Source organism: Filicampus tigris, chromosome 2, assembly GCF_054856515.1.
Source record: "Filicampus tigris isolate MCC_2025a chromosome 2, RoL_Ftig_1.0, whole genome shotgun sequence".
NCBI lineage: Eukaryota > Metazoa > Chordata > Actinopteri > Syngnathiformes > Syngnathidae > Filicampus > Filicampus tigris.
In genome coordinates, this window is record NC_141218.1 from 15,321,135 (window position 1) to 15,344,439 (window position 23,305).

General features: G+C 39.4%; 3 protein-coding genes and 1 pseudogene across 8 annotated transcripts in view; 1 reads left to right on the forward strand and 3 right to left on the reverse strand.

Moving 5' to 3' along the window:
* Nucleotides 1-161: 161 nt before the first annotated feature.
* On the reverse strand, nucleotides 162-3,134 carry glod5 (glyoxalase domain containing 5). 2 transcript variants are annotated; one of them, XM_086023296.1, is made up of 4 exons: nucleotides 2,338-3,134; nucleotides 2,102-2,256; nucleotides 616-771; nucleotides 162-515 (listed from the first exon to the last, which is right to left on the reverse strand). In XM_086023296.1, the coding sequence occupies exons 2-4, from the start codon at nucleotides 2,120-2,122 to the stop codon at nucleotides 375-377; spliced, it is 318 nt and encodes a 105-aa protein (XP_085879422.1). In that variant the 5' UTR covers nucleotides 2,123-2,256; nucleotides 2,338-3,134; the 3' UTR covers nucleotides 162-374. The 2 variants fall into 2 exon arrangements, with proteins under 2 accessions (XP_085879422.1, XP_085879421.1); XM_086023295.1 differs by having other exon boundaries at nucleotides 2,102-2,260; nucleotides 2,338-3,133.
* Nucleotides 3,135-4,322: 1,188 nt separating this feature from the next.
* On the reverse strand, nucleotides 4,323-14,556 carry rlim (ring finger protein, LIM domain interacting). 5 transcript variants are annotated; one of them, XM_086023583.1, is made up of 4 exons: nucleotides 14,416-14,556; nucleotides 12,935-13,160; nucleotides 8,495-8,599; nucleotides 4,323-7,747 (listed from the first exon to the last, which is right to left on the reverse strand). In XM_086023583.1, the coding sequence occupies exons 2-4, from the start codon at nucleotides 13,101-13,103 to the stop codon at nucleotides 5,955-5,957; spliced, it is 2,067 nt and encodes a 688-aa protein (XP_085879709.1). In that variant the 5' UTR covers nucleotides 13,104-13,160; nucleotides 14,416-14,556; the 3' UTR covers nucleotides 4,323-5,954. The 5 variants fall into 5 exon arrangements, with proteins under 5 accessions (XP_085879709.1, XP_085879710.1, XP_085879713.1 ...); XM_086023584.1 differs by having other exon boundaries at nucleotides 12,935-13,163; nucleotides 14,416-14,533; XM_086023587.1 differs by lacking the exon at nucleotides 14,416-14,556 and having other exon boundaries at nucleotides 4,323-7,264; nucleotides 7,367-7,747; nucleotides 12,935-13,163.
* Nucleotides 14,557-16,637: 2,081 nt separating this feature from the next.
* LOC147151558 (uncharacterized) lies at nucleotides 16,638-17,380 on the forward strand (annotated as a pseudogene).
* Nucleotides 17,381-22,865: 5,485 nt separating this feature from the next.
* Nucleotides 22,866-23,305, reverse strand: part of nexmifb (neurite extension and migration factor b) — an 86,635-nt gene continuing 86,195 nt past the window's right edge. Inside the window, exon 4 of the mRNA XM_086023655.1 lies at nucleotides 22,866-23,198. Within this exon, the coding sequence (XP_085879781.1) occupies nucleotides 23,027-23,198 (172 nt within the window). The 3' untranslated portion in view covers nucleotides 22,866-23,026. The remainder of the gene's footprint in view (nucleotides 23,199-23,305) is intronic.

The following is a 23,305-nucleotide window of genomic DNA, read 5'->3' on the forward strand; positions in this document are numbered from 1 at the left end:
CTAATTGTAAAACTTTTTGGGGGATTGTTTCCCTAAAACTTACGTAGTGCCAGTTGAAACGCATCTGTTTAGCTAAAACTTGTTCCAACACCAATTAGTTTGATCAGTAAAACACGTCGGTAGCGCTCCGCACGCGTTATAACAAATAATTAACAACATGGTGAGTATGATGCATTTTATTTATTGTTGTATGTTCTTGTCACATAAAATAAATATCTATTCAGAACTGTTGTATGTGATGAACATGCTTGGCATTTGTTTTCTGTTTTTTAATTATTAGTGACAGTTCCTAGTCCCCCGCTGAAGGCCGGGGTGCCAAAAGAATGGGCCGTTGCTAAACTCTCAGGAAAAAATAAAAACAAGAGACCATCTTATTACAATCGTTGTGATGTTTCTTGGTTATAATTGGACACTTCAATGAGGTTGTCATCTGGATCTCGGAAGTACAGAGAGGTGATTGTCCCCACCGCTCCCGTCCTCTTCACCGGGCCTTCCTCTATCTGCACTCCGCACACCTACAGACGTGGCAATATCAGAATCGGGAATAAATAAATTAATTAATTAATAAAACAGCTACTCACATATAAAATAATTCCATATCACAAGTAGGCAGACCTTCAAGTGTGCCGCTACAGTAGTCAGAGGAGTTTTGGTGATTAGACACAAGTCTGCAGAACCTGGAGTTGGATGTTTAGCTTTAGGCTCAAACTCCTTGCCGTGCTGGTGAAGGTTAATCTTCTGCTTCCCAAAGCCCAGAGCTTTACGATCTCCCTTCATTGGCGAAGCAGAGATGGCATTGTGTGAGAGTGAGGAACGTTGTCCAAAGTCATTTATTAGTGGGTGAGCACCGCAGCACGTATGTGACAAACAATCAAATTCTGCCACCTGCTGGAGGTTCTCTCAAATCAGAGAACAGGCACATTTTATGGTCCCTATGCAAATAATACACAGAATATGTGATTACAGAGTTAGTTCATGATATTAGCATGAATGCTATTGTGCCTCAAACCAAACCGTTTTTGGGAGTGGGGATATTTTTGAAGGGTGAGTGTGATGAACATTAGAAGCATTACTAAAAACACAGATATAGTTTTGCCGTGCAGACTCATTTGTGGCGTGAACTTTTGTTAATCAAGTCTGGGATTCGCCACATAGGAAATGGAGCTGTTTAGTTTTTTCCTGTTTGTGCCTTCAGGGCTTTTGGTAGTAACGCGGCACTTGTTTTCTTTTTGGTTGTTAGGTAATGTTTGGGGTGGGGGTGGGGTGAGGGAGTCTTTTTGTGTTCAGTTGAGCATTTCTCCACTCTCCACACTTTTGGGCTCAGGATTAAGCAACTTGTGCTAGTATGCTATTCATTGAAGGATCTAAATCTATATGTATGGCTAGATATTAGCCAACAGGTTTACCAAAAACCAATATAGCAATTACACGGACATCGCATCGTATAATCAGTTAAAATAGTTAGAGTCAGTGTGCCCAGATCTGATCAAGCTGGAGAGGATCAGCCCTATACAGACAGGGCCAGCCAGGGAGGAGACCAGCCCACATTATGTTTAGATTTTGAAGACAGTATAAATGTGAGGGCTGCATGTTAGACTGTGCCCCTTTTCTGCCCTCGCCTGTCTGAGAGCATTCGCGAGGATGGAAAAGCTGCCCAGCTCTGATCATTGCATGATTCCTGAACTTCAGAGATGGAAAAGAAAAGACGAGAAAATTCAATCGACTTGTGTGAGTCTTTATTTACATTGGATACCTTCTTGAAAGATAAAACAAACACGCATTGAGTAAGCAGTTGTTTCGTAAATTGCTAATTGGTCTTATGGCCTCGAGACCTGCAAAATATTCCAACATCATGTAAAGGTGTGTTTTTGTGTGGAATTAATTGACTAGCTCGTGGGCCACACACTCAAGAGTTTTCACAAAAAAAAAATTGAAACTTTTTATTTTTAACCAACCCCCCTTTATTTTATAATTTTGGATTTTTGCTCTTCGTGGCTATGTCCCTACTGGTCACTGTACGTTGAAAAAAAAAATCTCACGCGACGCCACCAAAGATGTCTCAAAATGTAAACATACTGACATAGACATTCCCGCAGCATACCTTGAACGTGACGAGCTCCATGCCCAGAGCTGACGTGTAGAACTTGACAGTGTCCGGCACACTTTTCACAGTCAGCACCAAATGGTCCAAATGACTCACTTCTATCGGACACGTCGTCCCCTTTCGTTTGACGGTTTCTTGCGTTCGAGCAAAGTCTTTCTGAAAGAAACGTACGGTTCAATCGTTTCTGACCGAAACACAGGTAACACACTTTTATGTTAACAGCTATTAATTACCTTGAGTATAATCCTTTGGAGGGTCCAAAAACGACTGGCAGCTCTTGGCAGTGCCATTACTGCAAAGTAAAGCACTTCCTTGTTGCGTATTACAGTGAGCATTCCTTTTCCTAACCGTGCCATTTTAAACCCATCAGCTATTCTTGACACATTTTCCTGGCTGCACAACTTGATTCTAAATTGTATTTTGAGAAGAGGATGTAATCAACGACCTGTTCGAAATTGAGAACAAAACAAATTTGTAGAAATACTACGAATTCACATAAGAAATAATTACACAACAGGAATACTGACGTAATGTGTAGTGTGCATATTACAAATGTACATAAAAGTGTGTGTGTGCGTTTAATTACACGATTGTATTAAAAACTACTACACTATATGCACTCGTAAGAATGTAATTGGTGCGGTGACTGTGCCCCCTGCTGTTCTATTTGAGGTTTGCAGTGAGTTCGTCAGTTTGAGGACGCAGGATGAGCTGCAGGAACTTCACCTTCTACTAACTACCCCAGGTTAGAAGGCAAAACACGTTGTGACCATTGTATATTGTATGTTATTGTTAAGGACTATTCGTACACGTTAAGGTCATCCTTGATTGACAACAATGACCAAGTCCAACTCCTGCTCGATCGTTGGGAGTGGGGACGTGGACGAGGTGATGAACTGCATTCCAGCATCAGTGTTAAAGAGTATAGGCCTAGCTAGTCACCATGCAATAAAACAAGTACAAAAATCAGTACATTTGAAGTGGAATAAACACATTTAAGTTAATAATGATATTCAGTGGACCCCCCCTACTCGCGGTTGGGCACCTGCGGAACACATATTCCAATTCAAAAGTGTAATGTATGCCATTATAAAACATGCATAGGGAGTACTTCTATAGGGCATTTCTGACTTCCGGATTTCATTGAATGCAGGGGTAATGTGGAACGTGTTCCCTGTGATGGAGAGGTTTTTACTCCATTTTTAAAAATATTGTGGAAAGGAAAAAAAAAAAAATATATATATATATATCAATATATATATATATATATATATCAATATATATATATATATATATATATATATATACTTGGGGAATGACAAAGGCTGCTTGGTGGTTTATCAAGACTTGTTCAGTATATTTGGGGGGGGGACACAGCTGTTTTTTGAGAAGAGGATGTTTTTTCCTCAATGCATTTATAATGGTGGTCAATTATACACAGATTTTCATTATTCGCGAGCCAGCCTGGTCCCTATTCCCCTTGAATAGCGGGTGTCCACTGTATATCCAAAACAAATAGACATCATACATTAAAAAACAACATGAACATCACAGTGAAATAGTGGCTAACACATCTGCCGTAAAGTTCTGACTTTCGGCGGCAAATATCAGCTACGGCCTTCAAATATCGAGTTTGCATGTTCTTATGCTTGCGTGGGCTAAATACTACCACTTTCCAAAAACATCCATGTAAGGTTAACTGAAGAGTGAATTGTCTTGAGGTGGGAATGTGAAAGGTCGTCTGTATGGGCCCTGCCAATAGCTGGCAATTAGGTGTGAATGTAGCCTGCCCGCTGGCTCAAAGTCAGCTGGGATGAGCTCCAGCCTTAGGAGCAACTGCATGTCGAAGATACCCGTTTGTTTTACGTTTTCAAATATTCACAGATGTGATACCTACAATGCATTAGTAGCATAACTTGTTTAATTCAGCAGTTAGTTTCCATTCAAACCCAGTCAAATTGGGTGGATCACAGAACAAGGCCATACATGGCCCAAAAGGGAACAAAGTTTACAAAGTTTAAACACAAGTTTGTGGTCTTGAGCAATGACAAAATCTGGCATTCTTTTTTTTTTTTTTATGGCCTGCAAAAAAAGTGGAGTAACCATAGCAGAGACCTGGATGAGGAGAATGATGGCATCCTTTTCCTATAGCCTCCTGTTCATCAACAGTGCTATAAAACTTGACACTTCCTCTAAAATAGAAATTATCTTCAACACATTTAACAATGCAATAAATCTTTATTTAGGATTTCAACCATTGACAATAGATTTAATAGCATACAGTTATATAACTATTTGTTTTGTGTACTTTGACTTTTGCATGTATTGCACACTGTAATGGGCACGTGAGGCTGAGCAGCTTGACAGTCTACCAGAACCTGATCAAGACTGAAGCGTAATGATGGGATTCTTTTCACACACGGTTGATTTCAAACATGTAAAACTTTGGATTGCAAATGGTAATTACGTTTTGTAAATTATTGGTATTACTCTACCTTGACTTGAGAAAGTGAAGCCGCGTTGCATTTTTCTCAATAATCCCAACAAAAAAATCTGACCATGTAGGGATAAGAGTAGACCAGCAACTGATTGATGGTGGAAAAATGGATTGCGCAACAGGTCTACGTAAAAAAATGCAGGAACCTTATAAGAGCAAGTAATTGACAGACAGACCAGGCATGTTATGCTTCTTAGTACTTGTAACGTGAGAAAATTAACATGTCAACAGCATGACTTCAACCCGATATGTACAACCAACAGAGACATCCCTAATTCCTGGTATCGACTAAGATTTTAACTTATTTTTTTGAAGGCCAAATATATATCAATCCAAAAGTTGTTTTATTTATTTATTTTTTTAAACGTAACCTGTTTTCCCATGTTCCTTTTGCTGGAACAACCATCTTACTGTACTTTATGACACAATTTCACATGTACGTTTTGTACTTTGGAAAGTTGACAAATGTGGCAGTGTATATACGAAATGGCAAACCAACAATGTCCTCATTTGGTCATAACAATCACCGAATAAACTCGGCCGTACACTGATCCCAGCTCTGTTTGGATGTAAATTAAGGGTTGCCCTGGTACACAATAACATTGGCCAATAAACCCTTAATCTCATAAATGATTTACAATCCAAAAATAAGACCACTGATACAAAGCATGACTCAAAATTATTTATACAAGCTTATTTACAGCTAATACTTTGACCTGGAGTAAATGAACTGTACCAACACACCTTATGGTATATAAGGCATTGTTAAGGAGCTAATAAAACTGGTGCAGTTTGAGCTGCTCCAACTGCCTGCAGATGCACAGCTTTTATAACCAGATGGTTTTCTTGAGAATAGTGTCTCACTCTCTCTCTCTCTCGCACAACCTAACCCAGTGCAAAAACAACGGTCACTAAGGGGTTGATTCAAACAGCATGCATGGTGTGTGACTAACTTTGGAAAGGTGGAAACTGGTTTTGTAAGAGTCAAGTCTATTGATTGACAAGTTTCTAGGGCCCAGACAAGGGTTGCAGTGGTAAGCCAATTTCTATACACAATAACAGTCTCCACTGGATAACATAACCTATTATTTGTTGTACCTGATCTTTTGTCTAAGACTGTAATGACAACCGACACGTTCAAACTCTGTATATCATGAAAACAGAATACCACAGCAGCCCGAACCTCCGCCAGTGCCAGCGTGGAGCAACCCAAATCAAACTGATGACTACATCAAGGTAAATCTTGCAAATGGTATGGAGGGTACAGATTTCAACAAAGACTCTTCTCCTCAAAGTTGTTAATGAACTTGGGTTATTACATCATTTATGTGTGGACAAAGAAACTGTTAAGATCTACACTACGCTCTCTCGATTGGTAGACACCAGAACAGCCCTGCGACAGATGGGGCAGGTGGAGTTTTCCGACAGCCAGCGATCGATGCAGTGCACGTGGTACTCGTGGGAGCAAGGAAGCTTCCGGAGCTTGTTTCCTTCGGCGTACTCGGTAATACACACGCTGCAAGTCTTCAAGGCGTCACTCTCGCCAAAGTTGCGCATGGCAAGGTTGTCAATTTGTTCTTTGGTCAGTCCTTGGGGTTGGTCCTCATCTTCATCATTTAATAGAAAGAAGTGAGCCAGTCGAAGAAGCGGCAACGAGCTTGGCTCCTCAAGGCTGATAGGGGGTCTGGCTCGAGCCCGGCCACCAGGGGTTGGCGGAGCGGTAACGAGTCCTTCATCCACATCGGTCTCAACTGTCCTTGCCCTGACACCGGCAGCCACGGCTGGTTCGTCAACAACAGGAGCGGCAGGAGCGGTAGCGTCTGGGTTACTGGCATTTTCAGCCAAATCCGCAGTTGCATTGGCTCCACGGTTGGAATCGGAAGAGTCGGAGTCCGAATCCATGAGGTAGCCGAGCTCACCGAAACCTGTCATGATCTGTCGAATCATAGACTGGAGAGCCATTGAGGTCGCCTCTCCCAAACCTGCATCCGAGATTCTGCGGATAGGGATGCGAATTGTGCTGACATAGGTCCGCACGCCGGCACGCTCCGAGCGTGAGAAAGTCCTACGAAATCCACCGCGTTCACTTTCATACAGAAATGTGTTGTTTGAGTTCTGTGAACGCGAACGGGTACGACTGGCAATGCTGTCCCTTTGGCGATACTCGCCTGGACGCACGCGGCGCACTTGGAGATCAAGCATGATAGTCGGGGGCCGTCGTCCAGCTGCACCACCTTCAGCTCCGGTTTCTCCTTCATGAGAGGCAACGCTTTGGGTCTCAGGAGTTTGTTCAGTTTCAACCCTCGGCTGCTGAATATCACTCTCAGCAGCACTTTGCCTAGTAACAACATGCTGTCGAGTCCGAGAACTACCCTCCACTTGGGGCGCAGGTGGAGTGATAGAATCGGTGCTGGGACCTTGAGCTGTTTGAGCAAAGCGGGGATTGGGGAGCTCTTCCAGTTGATCTAAACGGAGAGGGGAGCGGCTCCTGGCTGTACGAGCCCTGGTTCGGCATGGTTCTGAACTGCGGCTGCGAGCCCTCCTGTGTCCTCTATGAAGAGACACAGAAAGCGTAGGTTGAACTGGCACGACAACTGGTGAGCCGGGAGGTTCTCCATGCGTCTCGTTTGAAACAACCACCTCCCGTTCGGGTTCAGGTTCAGGCTCAGGCTCAGCCTGAGGCTGAGGCTGAGGCTGAGGCTCAGGCTCAGGCTGAGGCTGAGGCTCAGGCTCAGGCTCAGGCTCAGGCTGAAGCTCAGGCTGAGGCTCAGGCTCAGGCTGAGGCTGAGGCACAGGCTCAGGCTCAGGCTCAGGCTCTACAATGACAGCCATCTCCTCAACAACGGGTTCTTCTACCACTCCTGTCTCCATGAGAACAGGCGGTTCAGCATTTCCCTCCACTGCTTGAGATTCTGGCTGCTGTTGCTCTCCTTCAGCAGCTGCCTGCTGCTCGGCTAAGGTGCGATTCACGCTGATTTCCAGGCTGAAGCGAAAGTCTCCACTGTTTGGGTTGGTCTGACTTACTGCCCTCCATGACTGGTTTCCACGATGACCAGTTCTGGTTGTGTTGCCTGTGCGCCTCACAGTGTTGAGCCATTCCAGGAGAGTATCTCCATTAGCAGGATCTTCAGAGGTTTCAGGTTGTTCTAAAATTTATAGAGATATGTCAAAGCGTTTCAGGAACATCACTATGTTTACATGGACACATTTATTCGGATTAAAAACCTGATCGGAATAAAAATGCCTCATGCACACACCGCATTTTGAATATTGTGACCCAATCAAGCCCATTCAAATCAAGATTTTATTCCAAACGAGAGGGGTGGGTTATATCGATTGCTAATCCGATTGGCACGCATGAAAACACCTTTTGGAAATTTTGGAACGGACTGTCTTCAACGCGCATGTATGTGGCGTCAGTGTCACGAAAGCTAGTAGTAGCAGAGCGAGCGAAAGACATGGCGGGCGCAAGACTGAACTGGTACAATTTCAACTACATTAGGAAGTGTTAACTCGAGGTAACAGCACAAACAGGAAAAATATGCGAAATAATGTTAACGTTTAAAGTAGCAATGGATGGAGCGATGTTTTGTTGACATGGAAGTCGCTACGGCTTCTTCTACTACTATTTCCTGTATATTGGGTCACTGCGCATGTCAAAATAATTTGTTCTGATCGAAAGACATGGCGGGCAAAAGACTGAACTGGTACATTTGCAGCTCCTTTAGGAACTGTTCACTCGATGTAACAGCACAATCGGGAAAAATACGCAAAAATAAGGCTAATGTTTAAAATTGTGCATCCGATCATAATTTTAATTGGAACTCATGTAAACATAGCCACTGCGTTACCAATCAGATTTTAAATAGAAAGCAAGGAAATTTCACACTTACCACTGGGATCTTCTATATTTTCAGTACTGGGCGTGTTACTCTGCTGCTCTGCACCATTTTTGATATTCTGAAGTCTACTGAACAGCTCGTCCTCGGTTGCCTCACCTGAAAAATAATTAAAAACATAACAAGGGCATGTTATGAAAAAGAAAACAATGTGCTTTGTCTCACCTCGTAATCTATTTTCTCAAGGTCATTTGGTGTCAAGTTCATCTTAAAAACTCCAAAAAACAGCTAAGACACTAGCGTGCACACCGTTTTGCACTCAAAACTAATGTTAGGTTGAGCTTGAGTAAACATAATTCAACAGAATGCAAAACCTCAACAACAACTATAGAATTATCAACAGTGAACAAATATCCCGCCTGTACTGTATTTCTATTTCATTTATTCCGTACAGTCTAAAGGTTTCTAGAGGTGCCATACTTCAATAAATTCACAGGACACGGGAGTTGAAGATTCATCCCACAGTCCATTGAGTGTTTTTCACAATAATACTGATCCATATAGCTGTTTTGTTTGCTTAAAACACAGCAACAGGATAATGCTTAAGACCTCTAGACTTACCAGGGCATGCCACTGTCCAGTCAATGCCCTCGCCTCGCAGGGTGATGCGCTAAAGGATGCTCCAAACTTACACTCTCCCTCCCACTGTCCTGGGACACAAACGGATTGGTGTCTTCAGTAGAGCGCGAAACTTGAGGCATTTGCATCATAGTGTGAAAACCAAGCTTCCTGAGCTTAATGCTCAGCACAGCATCCTCCGATACAGGCAAAAAAACAAAACAAAACAAAACATTTAACTGATTGTGGAGAGAGGACAAAAAAAATTCTGATGATCACATAGTTGACATGGGATGAAGTGACCAACAACTTTCACAGCAGACAAAATGTCCAAGATTGTAAACTATGTAACATAGAAACTATGTAAACATCCATCTCCACAAATAAGCTTCAGAAATGAGTGAATCTGTGTTCACAAGTTCCATAGGCTATTTTAGATATGTGGACATAAAGACAGGTGCAAATCAACATTGTCAGACAAATGCTAAAATTCCTCTCCCCAAACACAAAGATTTCTATGATCCACTTAACAGTTAACAACTAATGGACCAAAGTATTGAAATCTCTCACACCGGTTGGTGCCCATTTTGACAGAACCCCCCCCCCTTCTTTAACAGTGATTAAAAGGGACCAATGCTTACATAGAAGGTAAAGACAGTTTAAAAAAAAGGGGGGGGGGCGTTTAAAAGGTCAAATTAGACAACTGTCACAGAAAGGGATGGCTCAGACATGAATTCAACAGTACAACAACTGGTCAACACCAAATTTTCAAAGATTGCTTTATGTCTCCCTAAACATGTTTTTAACACTGGTTTAAAATGTCTTTACTTTTTTTCTAGCACATCAGGTTTTTGAACTATTTTTATCTCTCTTTTTTAATTTTTCTAAGTTTGACTGATAAAAGCTTACGAAACATGGATTTAGCCATGTGCTGTAATTTATAGCTATGACGTTTCAGAACAAAATTCCATCTGTTGCTGAGCCTAAGCCTTAATTCATAAATATGACTAAATATTAGATGTATAATCAATGTATCGATGTGTCTGCAACGTGATCTAGCTACATCGATAGGCATTGGACTCGTGTACATCGATGCCACACATTGACAACATCATTTTTATAAATTATTGATCAATTCAAGCGATAAATAATTTACATTTCATATTCAAAATTCACAATGCCCCTTTATTTTTTATTGCAGTTTTAATTTTATTTTTAATAAACTTGTATTCGTTTTTTCTTGTGCACATCTGTCGGTCGGCGCCCGGAGATTTAAGTCGTCATTCATCCAACATAGACCATAAAAGATCAACATAGATCATGGCGGCGACGCAGCATGAACTGATGAGGCAATGTGTTTGTTTCTGTGGAATCACTTTGGATTTTGCAAGAAAGGAAATCGCCTTGACAAGACGGTTGCCTTTGCAAATGCCTAGTAGAATATATCGGGAACACGACTATTTGTCGATAGTCTCAGCCATCGCGTCACAAACAGCAACAAACCAAATGAATCAATCAGTGGTGGCTACCGTAAAAGTTAGTGCCACAGACCAAAAAGGTGTTTCTGCCTTATTTGTTCTAAATCTCAATCCTAAATCTCCTTCTGCTTAAAGAATTACTTGTCGTGGAACACGCAAAGAAGTGTCTTGCTGCCAGACTAGACCTGCTGATATTTTTTAAAAAGAATATGCAAGCCTTTGGCAAAGTTGTTTACTGTTACATTATACAGTTGTTCTTTAAACACAAAAATCACAGCAGCAGCTTGATTTTGTGTTAAAATAATAATAATAATAATAATAATAATAATTCGAGTACTTGTGTGTATGTTTGTTTCACAAAAGAGAACGTTGAATATTGTTGACATATAAAGCAATTTTGTCAAAAGTTTTTTTTTTTTTACAATGATGTTTTAATGCATGTAAAGAACCATCTTATTTTGATAATAAGGTAAATTGGTGTATAAAAATATGCATATAAAAGAACTAGCTTGTTTTGTTTCACTTTGTTTATGCTACAGCATTAACAGAACTAGCTTGCTCTAATATCAGTGCTGTTTTTTTAACATTTTGGATTCAGTAAAGCCCAGTTGATTTTAAAATAAAATCCAATTAAACTGCATTCCATTTTGTTTATTTGGAGTTACCTTTCATCGGTATAGGTTTATTTACAGAGAAGCTATTGTTACTGTATTGAAACACCGTATTGAAATCTGCCTTATCATGTTGAATTGTATCGTTCCAAAAAGTGATATTGCTTTGTGCCGTTAGGCACAATACGTATACGAATCGTATTGGTAAAAAAATGTATTGTTACAGTCCTACTAAATACATTACTATATTACATATTGTTATTAAATTATTTTTATTATTACTACTATTATTATGAAAACCTGACATGCTAGAGAAAAAAAAACGAGGGCAGGTTTGAAATCTGTGCCAAAAAATAAATAAAAATCTAGACAATTTTACTTGCCTCTCTGATTAAAACATTTTGTAAGCATTTGTTGACCAGTGAAATTAGCAGAACATAACCGTTTTCATTAAATTTTCTGAGGCTGGATTTATATTGCAGGGCTAAGTGCCACATTTCAATTCAGTCCAAAATGTAACTGTTTACATTATTGTCAAGTTCGTCATCGGATTTCACAGTGTTTTACACATTCTGAACCAGACAAAAACCTTAACATTTTGCATTCACTAAGGGCTAAATATATGTGTCAACATACGCTCAATAAATAATAATTAAAAACAAATAAAGATTAAATAATCAAATTGTCTTAAAAGGATTTGCCCCTACCCATTGATTAAAATGCAGTTAAGCTCTGGGTTACTCCATACAATTTTCAGTTTATAATTGGTTTAGACCACATGTAATTTAATGAGCTACCTTTCGCTGCAGTTTTGGTTTACTGCATGCTATTTATGTCCTGAAGTGTGTTTTGCAACACGTGTATATGTGGAGTAGATGTACTGCATATTAAGATGAAACCAAAAGTTGAAGTTGAACTTTTTGCCCCTAATTCCAAAAGTTATTGTATATATTTGCCGTAAAGACAACACTGCTCATCAACTAAAGAATAAATGGTGAAGTACGGTGTATTTGGCTTTGGGGCTCTTTTTCGTCAGCTGGGGTTGTGGCCTTAGTCTGAGAGCCGAGAATATGAACCGGTTCAACAGCAGTCATTGTGAACACAAAACCGTCAGGCTATAGCTATTTAAAAACAAAAAGGTTTCAAAAACAAAAAAACAAATAAATTTTAAAAAAAGAACTGTCATAAATAGCCTAATAAATAAAACATATTTAATTTGGGTGTAATCAGATGTGGCAAGAGTGTGCTGGCTCCCATTTAACCAAAGTTTGAATGTGATAGGACTATTCTGAACAAAGCCACCTCCCCAGTTATAAGAACGTGTGCACACTTGTGCAATCACGTTATCTCAGTTGTTTATTTTTACTTCCACTCTCAAATTGTTTTTTTTTTTCACTTGAGGTTGTTCAAGTTCTCATTCAGATTCAATGCATAAATTAAATGACATCTGGCTGACAGTGTGTATCCAATCTGTCAAGTAACGCAACAGTCATATCGGCAGCTATCCCATTCATATCTGATTTTTATTTACCGATGAATATGGGTGTCACTAAGTTGTTATGCCACATAACTACAGGAAAGTGGGCCCTTTATTTTCTGGGAATCTTTCACTTACACCATGTAATTTAAATCCAGCCTTATTACACAGAAATTGAACAAAATGTGAAGCAGCCTTCGTCCTACTTTTTGATTAAACATCAGCAGTTAGATTGATTTGCTTTCAATCACATTTTGATCTGACAGAATATTCAGAGAAATGAATTACCCATAAAATGGACGACTATTACCTGGGGTGCCCAAAAGATTGTTGTCCCTCATGAGACGGTAGTCCTCATCACTGAGATTGTTAACAAACTGGTAGAAGGCTTCTTCTCTGTCGAGACGATCAAGCTGCCTCCTGCGCTGCGACTCTGGCTGGTCACTGCCGCTCTGCTCTGAACTGTCAGACCCTTCCATTGATTCAGAAGGGGAGAGGTTGGGGAAGATTCTCCAGTCTCCAGCAAGATTTAGAAGCTGCTGAAACACAATAAATGTATTTAATGACAGTTTCAGACAGGGTTATCACATCTTACTTTACAACTTTAAGGCGTTTTAGTTCCATTTAAAATACGATTTAAGAAGAACTTCACAATTTTCCCAAGGTCCTATTTTATTCAAAGATAGCTTCTTCTGCTCCCCACTATTGTGACTGCGGGAAGTTACCGTGAGGATAATTTGGTGAATTTAAAAAAAAAAAAAAATTTTCATCTATTTTGAGATTATTTACAATCATAAAATCCTACTTATAATGCGATAACATTTTTCAGGCCTTAAAAGATTTACTACATCTGAATGCCAATTGAGGCCTTGTTTATAGATTCATGAATTCAATACCCATTTAAGACTTTTTAAAAATCCGCTGGAACCCTGTAAGGGTTAGAGAGGACTGATGTTGATTAAATGACAAATGTGGGTGATTAAAAATATGCAGTGGAAGACTTAATGAAAAGGCCTGACTGTCGATATTTAAAATCCGCATGAATGTAGTAGTAAGCGTACTTTTACTAGCTAGTGTCGGGGTTTGCTCTAATAACATCGTTGTCATGTGTGGCACAGCAAAACTGCTAGGCCGTTCTATGGAAAATACACGTATATAGAACAGATTGTATGGAAAAGTCTCATTTAAAGGTAAGCCATTTACGAATACAATAGTAGAACTGAAAACAAAATGGCATCTAGTTTGCGTTATTGAACACGGACGACATTGTTGTAAACCGGTACGGTACACCTAATGCAAATAATGTGGCTGGAACCACTTGACGTACGAATGCCGTTAATAAATTAATTCATAAAGTGTTTTATTGGCATGACAGTCGGGCACGCCGAGACAAATGGCTACAGGAGCTAAGTGGGTTCAATGCTAACTAGCGGAGTAGCAACTAGCTAGGTAAGCTTCAAACGGGCCTTTCATTAACGCTACGATAGCGATCAACTTTACAGGAGTCGTTAGTATCGCTAAATTGTCGTGGACACATACCCGGCAAGGTCAGTCGCAAGTGTAAGACGGCTGACAAAGCTCCAATAAATGCTTAAAAACGGTTTGTGTTGGTTCCAAGTCCTTAAAGTGTAGTGTCATCGATAGCCACTGTTGCGCTAACTAAGCGGACAGCAGCTAGCAATGACGTTCTCAAACAGTACTCGACAAGCACAAACTGGACCGAATTGCTTCGCTAAAAATAATACTACCAGGAAACATAAACCGTCTCTCAAAAGGTCGTGATTATGTTACCTGTTCGGTGATGAGAGTTATGATGTGATCTTAAGTCCCCGTTGTTCTTCCGATAACCTTTAAAAAAAACGATTGACAAACGCGAAGTGTAGTTTCAGGAGTCCATTTTGTTTCTTTTGGGAAAGCTACAGCGCTCTTCCGGGATTCAAATCTATTCCCCGAATTAAGCCTCACAGGTACATCTAGTTACATCGCAAAGCTATTTTAGTACGTCGACGCGCCTACCATGGAAGAAGGCGCTGCCTGATAGACATAGTCCAGGACATACAAAACGTGCAGTCAAACAGGAGGGTGTTGTGTTTTTAACCGAATCACTAAGTTCGGTCACAGCGTCACGGCGTGGATCTACATGCAAAGTGCTGCCCAGTGACACTGAAATACAGAACACGGAATTTTTTCTGTTTTTCTTTGATTCGCCAGTAGATTCCCGTTAACGCTAAGATTCCAATTAAAATCAATCAGCATGTGAAAGCAAATCTTTGTCACCATTCGTGGCACGTTACTAGAGGCGCGATTATCCAAATCAAAATTCCAATTCTATCGGTCGTCATTCATGAACTCCTCATGTATGAGCCCTTTATATGGTAAACGTAATATACCGTATTTGTCTTTAACAGTCATCTTACGTTGAAGTGTAAGAGTTGCTGGGCTACATGACAAAGTGTATTTATTTATTTACTTGTTATTTACTACCGAGCAGTAGCAGTCTAGTTTTTAGCCTTGTTGTTCCAGTTTTTGCCAAGTAGTGGCGCTGTGCGCATGGTCTCCTATTCATACAACTTGACAGTAGATAGATACCAAATAAATCATCTGGAACCAGATCCATTTCTTAAGTAGATGTGTAGTCTACTTAAAAATGTACCTGGATCCAGGTGATTTAATATCATGCAACCACTTGACATAATAAAATTGAGTAAATCAACAAAAACAAAACAAAAATTCAGTCTATCTAAAAACCAAATATATAGTAAATGATGCACAACATTTTTACACAGGGTAAGCGTTTTTCCGTATTTCTTTTCAGTGTAGACTGATGGACTTAAAAATGCGGTGCATCATTTACTCAATTTTATTTCGTCAGTGGTTGCACGTAATAGAATTATCTGAATCCAGATAGATTTTTTAAGAAGACTATGCATCTACTTTGAAAATGTATCTGGATACAGATTTTTTCTGCAACCACTTGACAAAAAAAATTGAGTAAATTCAACCATCTATCTATCTATCTATCTATCTATCTATCTATCTATCTATCTATCTATCTATCTATCTATCTATCTATCTATCTATCTATCTATCTATCTATCTATCTATCTATCTATCTATCTATCTATCTATCTGTCTATCTGTTTATCTATCCAGATTATTATATTTTGTGCAACCACTTGAAGAAATAAAATTGAGTAAATTCAACAGAAACGTTTTTCAATGTACTTTAAAAATGTTTTTTATTCAGTGCACTGAAAAAAATGGTTGAATTTACTCAATGTTATTTTGTCAAGTGGTTGCACAAAATAAAATAATCTGTATCCAGATACATTTTAAAAGTAGATGTATAGTCTGTTAAAAAAATCTATCTGGATTCAGATGATTTTATTTCATGCAGCCACTTGAAATAAAATTGAGTATATGATGCAGAGCAGTTTTTTTTTTTTTTCCGTAAATTTACTGAATGTGTATACACCAATGATGAGAGGTTTAGCAGATTATTCTCACTTAACTGATGGCTGGCTCGCTTTTGTAGTGAGCAGGGACTGCAGTTTGTAGATAATTGGCCTTCTTTCTGGGGCCGACCCGACCCGCTTAAGGTGGACGGCCTTCACCCTAACTGGGAAGGCGCCATCACTCTAGAAATATAGATTACTGTTTGAGCCTTCCAAGACAGTTCACATCAGAGTAGGTCAGGTTACAGGCGATTAGCGAGCCTGTAAGAACGGGTATGGAGTCTGTAAGGCTAAAGTTAATTAGCGCTATGCTAGACTCTGACAACACACATAGTTTTTAGATTCAGATTAGAGCCGTACACACCACGTATTCCTGCATCACGAAGCGATATTGTTTCTACTGAGGTGGTGCAATATGATAATAATAGTACTCGAGAGCCGATAAATAACTACCATATTCTGACAGTCGTACCTTCCCGCCGCGCTTATAGTTGTTCAAGGTACAATACAGGACCCAGGGAACGCAATCTTATTAATATTATGATTAGGAATCCTGTTATGGGCAATTATCCGGATAAACCTATTTTACTGAAACTCGGTCTGTTGAATATTAGATCACTCCCTTCGAAAGCCCTGTTAGTTAATGACCTCATAAGAGACCATAAACGTAACATGATTGGGCTTTGCGAGACCTGGTTAAAACCTGATCATTTTTTCCCGCTAAATGAGGCCTCGCCTCCAAACTTCGTTAGTTCACATGTTGCACGCCCTCATAAGAAAGGTGGGGGTGTAGCCCTTATTTATGAAACTGATTTCAAACTTAGCCCGCATTCTAGCGACGACTTTAAAACATTTGAAGTGCTCATTGTGCGATCTACAGCCTCATTGCCGTTTTTCCTCGCAGTTATTTACCGTCGCCCCGGCTCGTACGCTGGATTTTTAGATGAGTTCTCTGAGTTTTGGGCTGATTTGGTAACTCATGCAGCTAATATAGTGATTATGGGTGACTAACATTCATATGAATCTCCTGTCGGAACCACTCACAGCGGCGTTTCAAACAATAATTGATAGTTTTGATTTCACGCAGATAATTGACAAAGCGACGCATAAAAATGGTACTTTAGACTTGGTACTAACCCGAGGTTTAGCATTCTCAAATGTAATGGTATTACCGTATACTACTGTTATGTTTGACCTTTACTTTATAAAATTTGAAGTGCGGGCTCTTTACCATCGTCCTGACCACAATTAAAGCTTTAGCAGCCGAAATATTAGTTCTTAACCACCGCTGCGCTGTCTGAGCTACTGCCCCTGGCAACTGCTTTGTTTCCGAGCTATATTGGTTCGATTGACAATCTCGCAAATGATTTTAAAGCTGCTCTGTTAAATGCGCTTGACTCCGTAGCACCATTAATACCTAAAACTCGTCATAAACGGACTACTCCGTGGTTTACTGAGGAAACCCGCTCACTTAAACAATCATGTAGGAAGCGGTTTCAAATCTCCCGTTTATTGCGAAAATTCTCGAAAAGGTTGTAGCGCAACAGCTTAGTGACTATATGGCCGCTAATAATCGTTTTGAAATTCTTCGGTCGGGATTTAAAGCCCATCACTCTACTGAGATGACGGTTCTTGCTAAAGTGACTACTGATCTTCCCCTAGCTATGTTCTCCGACACCTCATCAATACTACTCTTACTTGACCTTAGTGCTGCTTTTGACACCGTCGTCGATCATAACATACTATTATAACGCATTGAAGGATGTGTCGGTATCTCAGGCTCAGCACTTTCATGGTTTAATTCTTACCTCTCAGAAAGGACGTACCATGTAATTCATGGAAATGCGACTTCTGAGTTTTGTAAAGTTACATGTGGAGTCCCACAGGGAGCCGTACTAGGACCCCTATTGTTTAGCATCTACATGGTTCCGCTTGGTGATATTATACGTAAATATAACATTAGTTTTCATTGTTATGCTGACGATATCCAATTATATATGCCGCTCGAGATTAACCCCGCTAATTTCTGTAATTTAGAGGCAAGTCTTGCCGAGATTAAAAAATGGATATCTCTCAATTTCTTGCTTTTTAACTCTGATAAAACCGAGATGTTGATTATTGGCCGCCCTCGTTATCGGCACCTATTTAAGAACACCACTCAGAGGCTCGATAAATGTACTATTGCCCAAAGTGATTAAACAAAAAATCTTGTTGTTATATTCGACCCAACTCTGTCTTTTCAAATGCACATTAAGAACATTACTAGAACCGCATTATTCCATCTCCGTAATATTGCTAAAATTCGTCCAATTCTGTCGAATAGTAATGCAGAAATTTTAATCCACACGTTTGTTATGTCTCGCCTCGATTATTGTAACGTTTTGCTCTCTGGTCTTTCCATCCATCCAACCATTATCGATACCGCGTCTCCTCACAAGGGTCGCGGGGCGTGCTGGAGCCTTTCCCAGCTGTCTTCGGGCAGTAGGCGGGGGACACCCTGAATTGGTTGCCAGCCAATCGCAGGGCACACAGAGACAAATATCCACACTCACAATCACACCTAGGGGCAATTTAGAGAGTCCAATCAACTTACCATGCATGTTTTTGGAATGTGGGAGGAAACAGGAGTACCCGGAGAAAACCCACGCAGGCACGGGGAGAACACGCAAACTCCACACAGGGGGGCTGGAGCCGGGATCGAACCCACGACCTCTGAACTGTGAGGCGGATGTGCTGACCAGTCGACCACCGTGCCGCCCTGGTCTTTCCATGTCTAGTATTAAAAGTCTGCAGTTAATCCAAAATGCCGCAGCAAGACTCTTGACAAGGACGAGAAAGTTCGATAATATTACTCCGATATTAGCCAATTTGCATTGGCTCCCAGTCCACTTGAGATGCAATTTCAAGGTTTTGCAACTTACCTACAAAATACTGCAGAAGTTCGCAGGCTCTAGTGCTCTAGTTTTCTATTCGGGCACCGATGCTTTGGAATGCCCTACCCGTGGATATTAGAGGCACTACCTCAGTATAAATGTTTAAAACACGACTTAAGACTTATTTGTACGATTCTGCATTTAGTTGAACTGTTTGTTTTGGCCTCTTTACTGCCGCTTCTATTCTTTTTCTGCCCCCTTTGACTTGACCCACCTATACCTACCTGATAGTCGGTCTCTCTGTCTGTCCTAGTTATCCTGGTGGGTCCAATTGTATGTATGGCCTAGATGTGTTTTTCATATAAATATCTACTGTAATTATGACTTTACCACTGCATTAAAATAGTTTAAATAGACAAAGTGTCTTTTTGTTTAGTTTGACAGTGGGACTTCAACAGCTTGTATTGATGCACTCAACGGCTGTTGTTATACAAGTAGTAACTACGTATCTATTGATGTGTATAATACATTATTCTACATTTATTTATCTTCCTATTGTACACAAAAATAATTATCTTACACGGTGTTATGATATTCCACCTTAATGGATCTGCTTACGCAGTTAAGAAAAATCTGAATCTAGCATTCAACCAATATCTGTCAATGTTTTTGTTGACTGGGAAAAACGTGAAAATTTGCGTGTGTACTCTTTCAAAACTGTTACTCTGAAGAAAAAAGAAACGAAGACAAGCACTGACCAAGCAATTAACATCCCACTGAAGGTGTGTACCTGGCTGATACACTGAAAAACAAAATGGTTTAATTTACTCAATTTTGTTTTGTCAAATGGTTGCATAAAATAAAATCATCTGTATCCAGATACATTTTTAAAGTAGATGTACAGTCTGCTTTAAAAAAATCCATCTTTTATTTTGTGCAACCACTTGACAAAATAAAATTGAGTAAATGATGCACAGCATTTTTTTTCCCGTGTACATTACATGACACATTTTATTTTATAATTGGCTTGCTCGCTTAACTGTTATGGGTGACTACGGAACAAACACAATATTAATATCACCTGACAATTTTGGAGGCATACATCACAGGGTGTGTTTATAGTCTCAGACATTGGCTCCAGCTCCAATTAAGCATGCCAGAATGAGTTGCAGTGTGGACCACAGTGCCGAGCTCGGAGTTATGGATGAGCAATCACTCCAGCTATGCCTGACCCTGAGTGCTAATTAGTTCTGACATTAAAATAACATGATTCAAGGCTGGACCCAGAGAAATTAAAATGCCTTTCACCAAAGAATCTTACAATATTGCAAAATTGGAAGGACTAATTGGAATGAATGGTATTATATTTTCAGGAGAAGCAATGGTTATTCCATAAGTCTGTCTGTCTGTCTGTCTATCTATCTATCTATCTATCTATCTATCTATCTATCTATCTATCTATCTATCTGTCTGTCTCTCTATCTATCTATCTATCTATCTATCTATCTATCTATCTATCTATCTATCTATCTATCTATCTATCTATCTATCTATCCATCATTCCATCCATCCATCATCACAAAGTAATTAACACTGATGCTTAAGTGACTTTGACAACAGTGAAATAACACAACCCGATTCTCTTCAGAAAGCAGCATTCAAAATCTTATTTTAATTTGTATATTTACTCCATAAACATTATTACAAAACTCAGCAAGTTACCAATATTACATTATCACCATACAGGCTTGATCACAAATATTTAAAACCTTTGCAACAGTTACAACAAAACAAACAAAAAAGAAAAAGAAAAAAGAATACTCAAATAATTTACATGAAAATCTATAAAACAGCAAATTGTTCACAAATTATATATTTTTTTTTTCTCCAAAGTTTTCTTCTTTTTTTTCCTTTGCTTATTTGTGTTTTACACAGTAACACAACACTCACACAACAAGATCATGGTCTTATTACAAAAACTCCCAACAAAATGTAAATATTTGTAGTTTTTTGTCGATACTTTCATATTTTGGTTTTTAAAACCAGAAACTTGTCATTGTATATCCTTTCCACTGCCCATCGAGGCGCATAAAAGGTTACTCACACACACAAATACTTCACAGCACTTTCTAAGAAAAATATACACTTACAAAATATGTTACAAATTGGCACACAAAAAATATACAAGATTTTGTTGTGTCAAGAGTTCATTAAGATTCCTTCTGGTAACAACTCTAGACAGTATATATAAAGCTTGGCAATATTTTAATGAAAAGAGCAAAAGTAATTCCAATCAATGTCAAAGAATCATGAAGTGAAATACATCAAACATAACATTAGAATATACATTCATAAGGAGGATTAGGAATCTAATCGTGTTTGCATTTCTTTTTTGTTAACTCTGGGAAAACAAACAAAACAAAATAAAACAAAATGTCAACTTTCTTAGCACCATTAAAACGAGGCAGCTCAACAGTGGCACATTTTGAAAAGAAGAAAAAAAAAAAAACTTAGATAAGTACATTCAATTTGACAATAGGCAGAAATGAGAGAAGGCAGACTAAATGGGTTTGCAACCCATGTGGAGCTTCCCATCAGCAGCTCGTCTTGGTCCTAACCCTGATATTCTGAAGGAAAGAAATGCAGGATCATGGCAGAGGGAAAACAAAAAAGGAATTAAGTTTGATTTTGATCTTATCACCATTATCCTTGTGCCACAACGTCCTTTGTGACCAGGCCCGTTTATAAGTCAAGCTTCCATGTCTGCACTCATCGCCTTAAAACAGAATGTTCAAAACATAACACGGGCTATATGTCTGTAAAAGAAGCTGCATCTTTTTTTAAATACAGTATATAAAATTACCATTTTTTTGCAGCCATTTGTAACAGATTGATTGTATTTAAGGTTGAATCCTGGATGCTCAGTCACGAATGAGTAGCAGTTGATTAAAAAAATGGTACCAGACAGAGCATCTTTATTTATTTTTTGAAATCATGCACTAATATGGTATTGATTTTCTGCCAAAACGTGGACCATAAACCGTGATGACAACTTAAGACAACCATGAAAAAACAACAACAATGATATCCCATGGAAAAAGTAAGCAAAAATAATCATAAAGTGAATGAGCCTATGGTGCAAAATTAGGACATTACTTTCAAAAACAAAACTCCACAAGAATGTGAAGAAAATGATATTAAAATCCTCATTTTAGATCTATTAAAAGCAAGCTTTTCACATGGAATTGATGAAAAGACATGCTTTCCTTCATTGACAAGATTGCTGATTCCATTTGGACTGAAAACTGCTTTCACATTCACATGAAATCGAACTGCAAAGGATGACACAACCGACAGCCATTAGGGACCGACACGTGCATCCAAATCTGCGTGTTACAAATTGCCTTGAACCTTCAGTCCAAAAGAGCTATTCAGTGAGGCTCAGCCCCAACTGACAAATAATTTCCTTGCTTAGCCTCAAATATCCTAACTACATTCTCCTTGGTCCACAGAAAGCTTGTTTGAATGCATCTTCCTCTCATCCTGTTCCTCTTCAGTAGCCTTCAGAGCAGATTTCCTTTTTTCTCTCTCTTGTTGCTTTTCAGTGCCGGGCAATGTTGAGGTAAATTGAATTTGGCAAACAAAGTGGGGTAGGGGGGGGAATAAGAAGAGTGTTTCTGATTTGGTCTAGTGAGTGGTGGTGTACCACTGCCAGCTGTTGGTGCCTTTCATCAGACGAGAGAGAAGAGAGAGTGAGAGAGTCCCAAACAAAGAATTCCTGTTGTGGTAAGTCTCTGTAAGGAGCCAATATTCCAGTAGATAGAAAATAGGAACAGCCAATATTCACACATATATAAGAGGTCATTTACACAGCATTGTTACTTTTGGCACATTGATTTTAAGGTATAATTATCTCTTTTTTTTGTTGCAAATATTGCATGTCCCTGTACATCAACAATGACAAAAATACTCTGAGGGTGAAGCTTTTATGACTTTGCAAGGCGTAAAAATGTAAATGTAGATCACCAGTTCCTCTACGCTCCAGAAGAAAAAGAAGAGCTTGACAAAAGAAAATCATTCCGGCCTCGAGGGGGGAAAAGACGTCTGATATGTCATCAATACAAAATGGTCCCATCTTGTGTTTTCAAGATGCCTTGGGATTAAATAGGGCTCATTAATTGTCGGTTTTCCTCTTGAAATGAGCCAGGCAGTGTATGAAGGACGGCAACAACAGGACATCCACATTCTGCATACAAAAACAGATGAGGAGGAGGGGTGCGTAGATGTCACTCAATGCATTTGTGTATATAGCTACATCTTTAGGGGGGGGGTGGGAAAGGTATAAATACATAC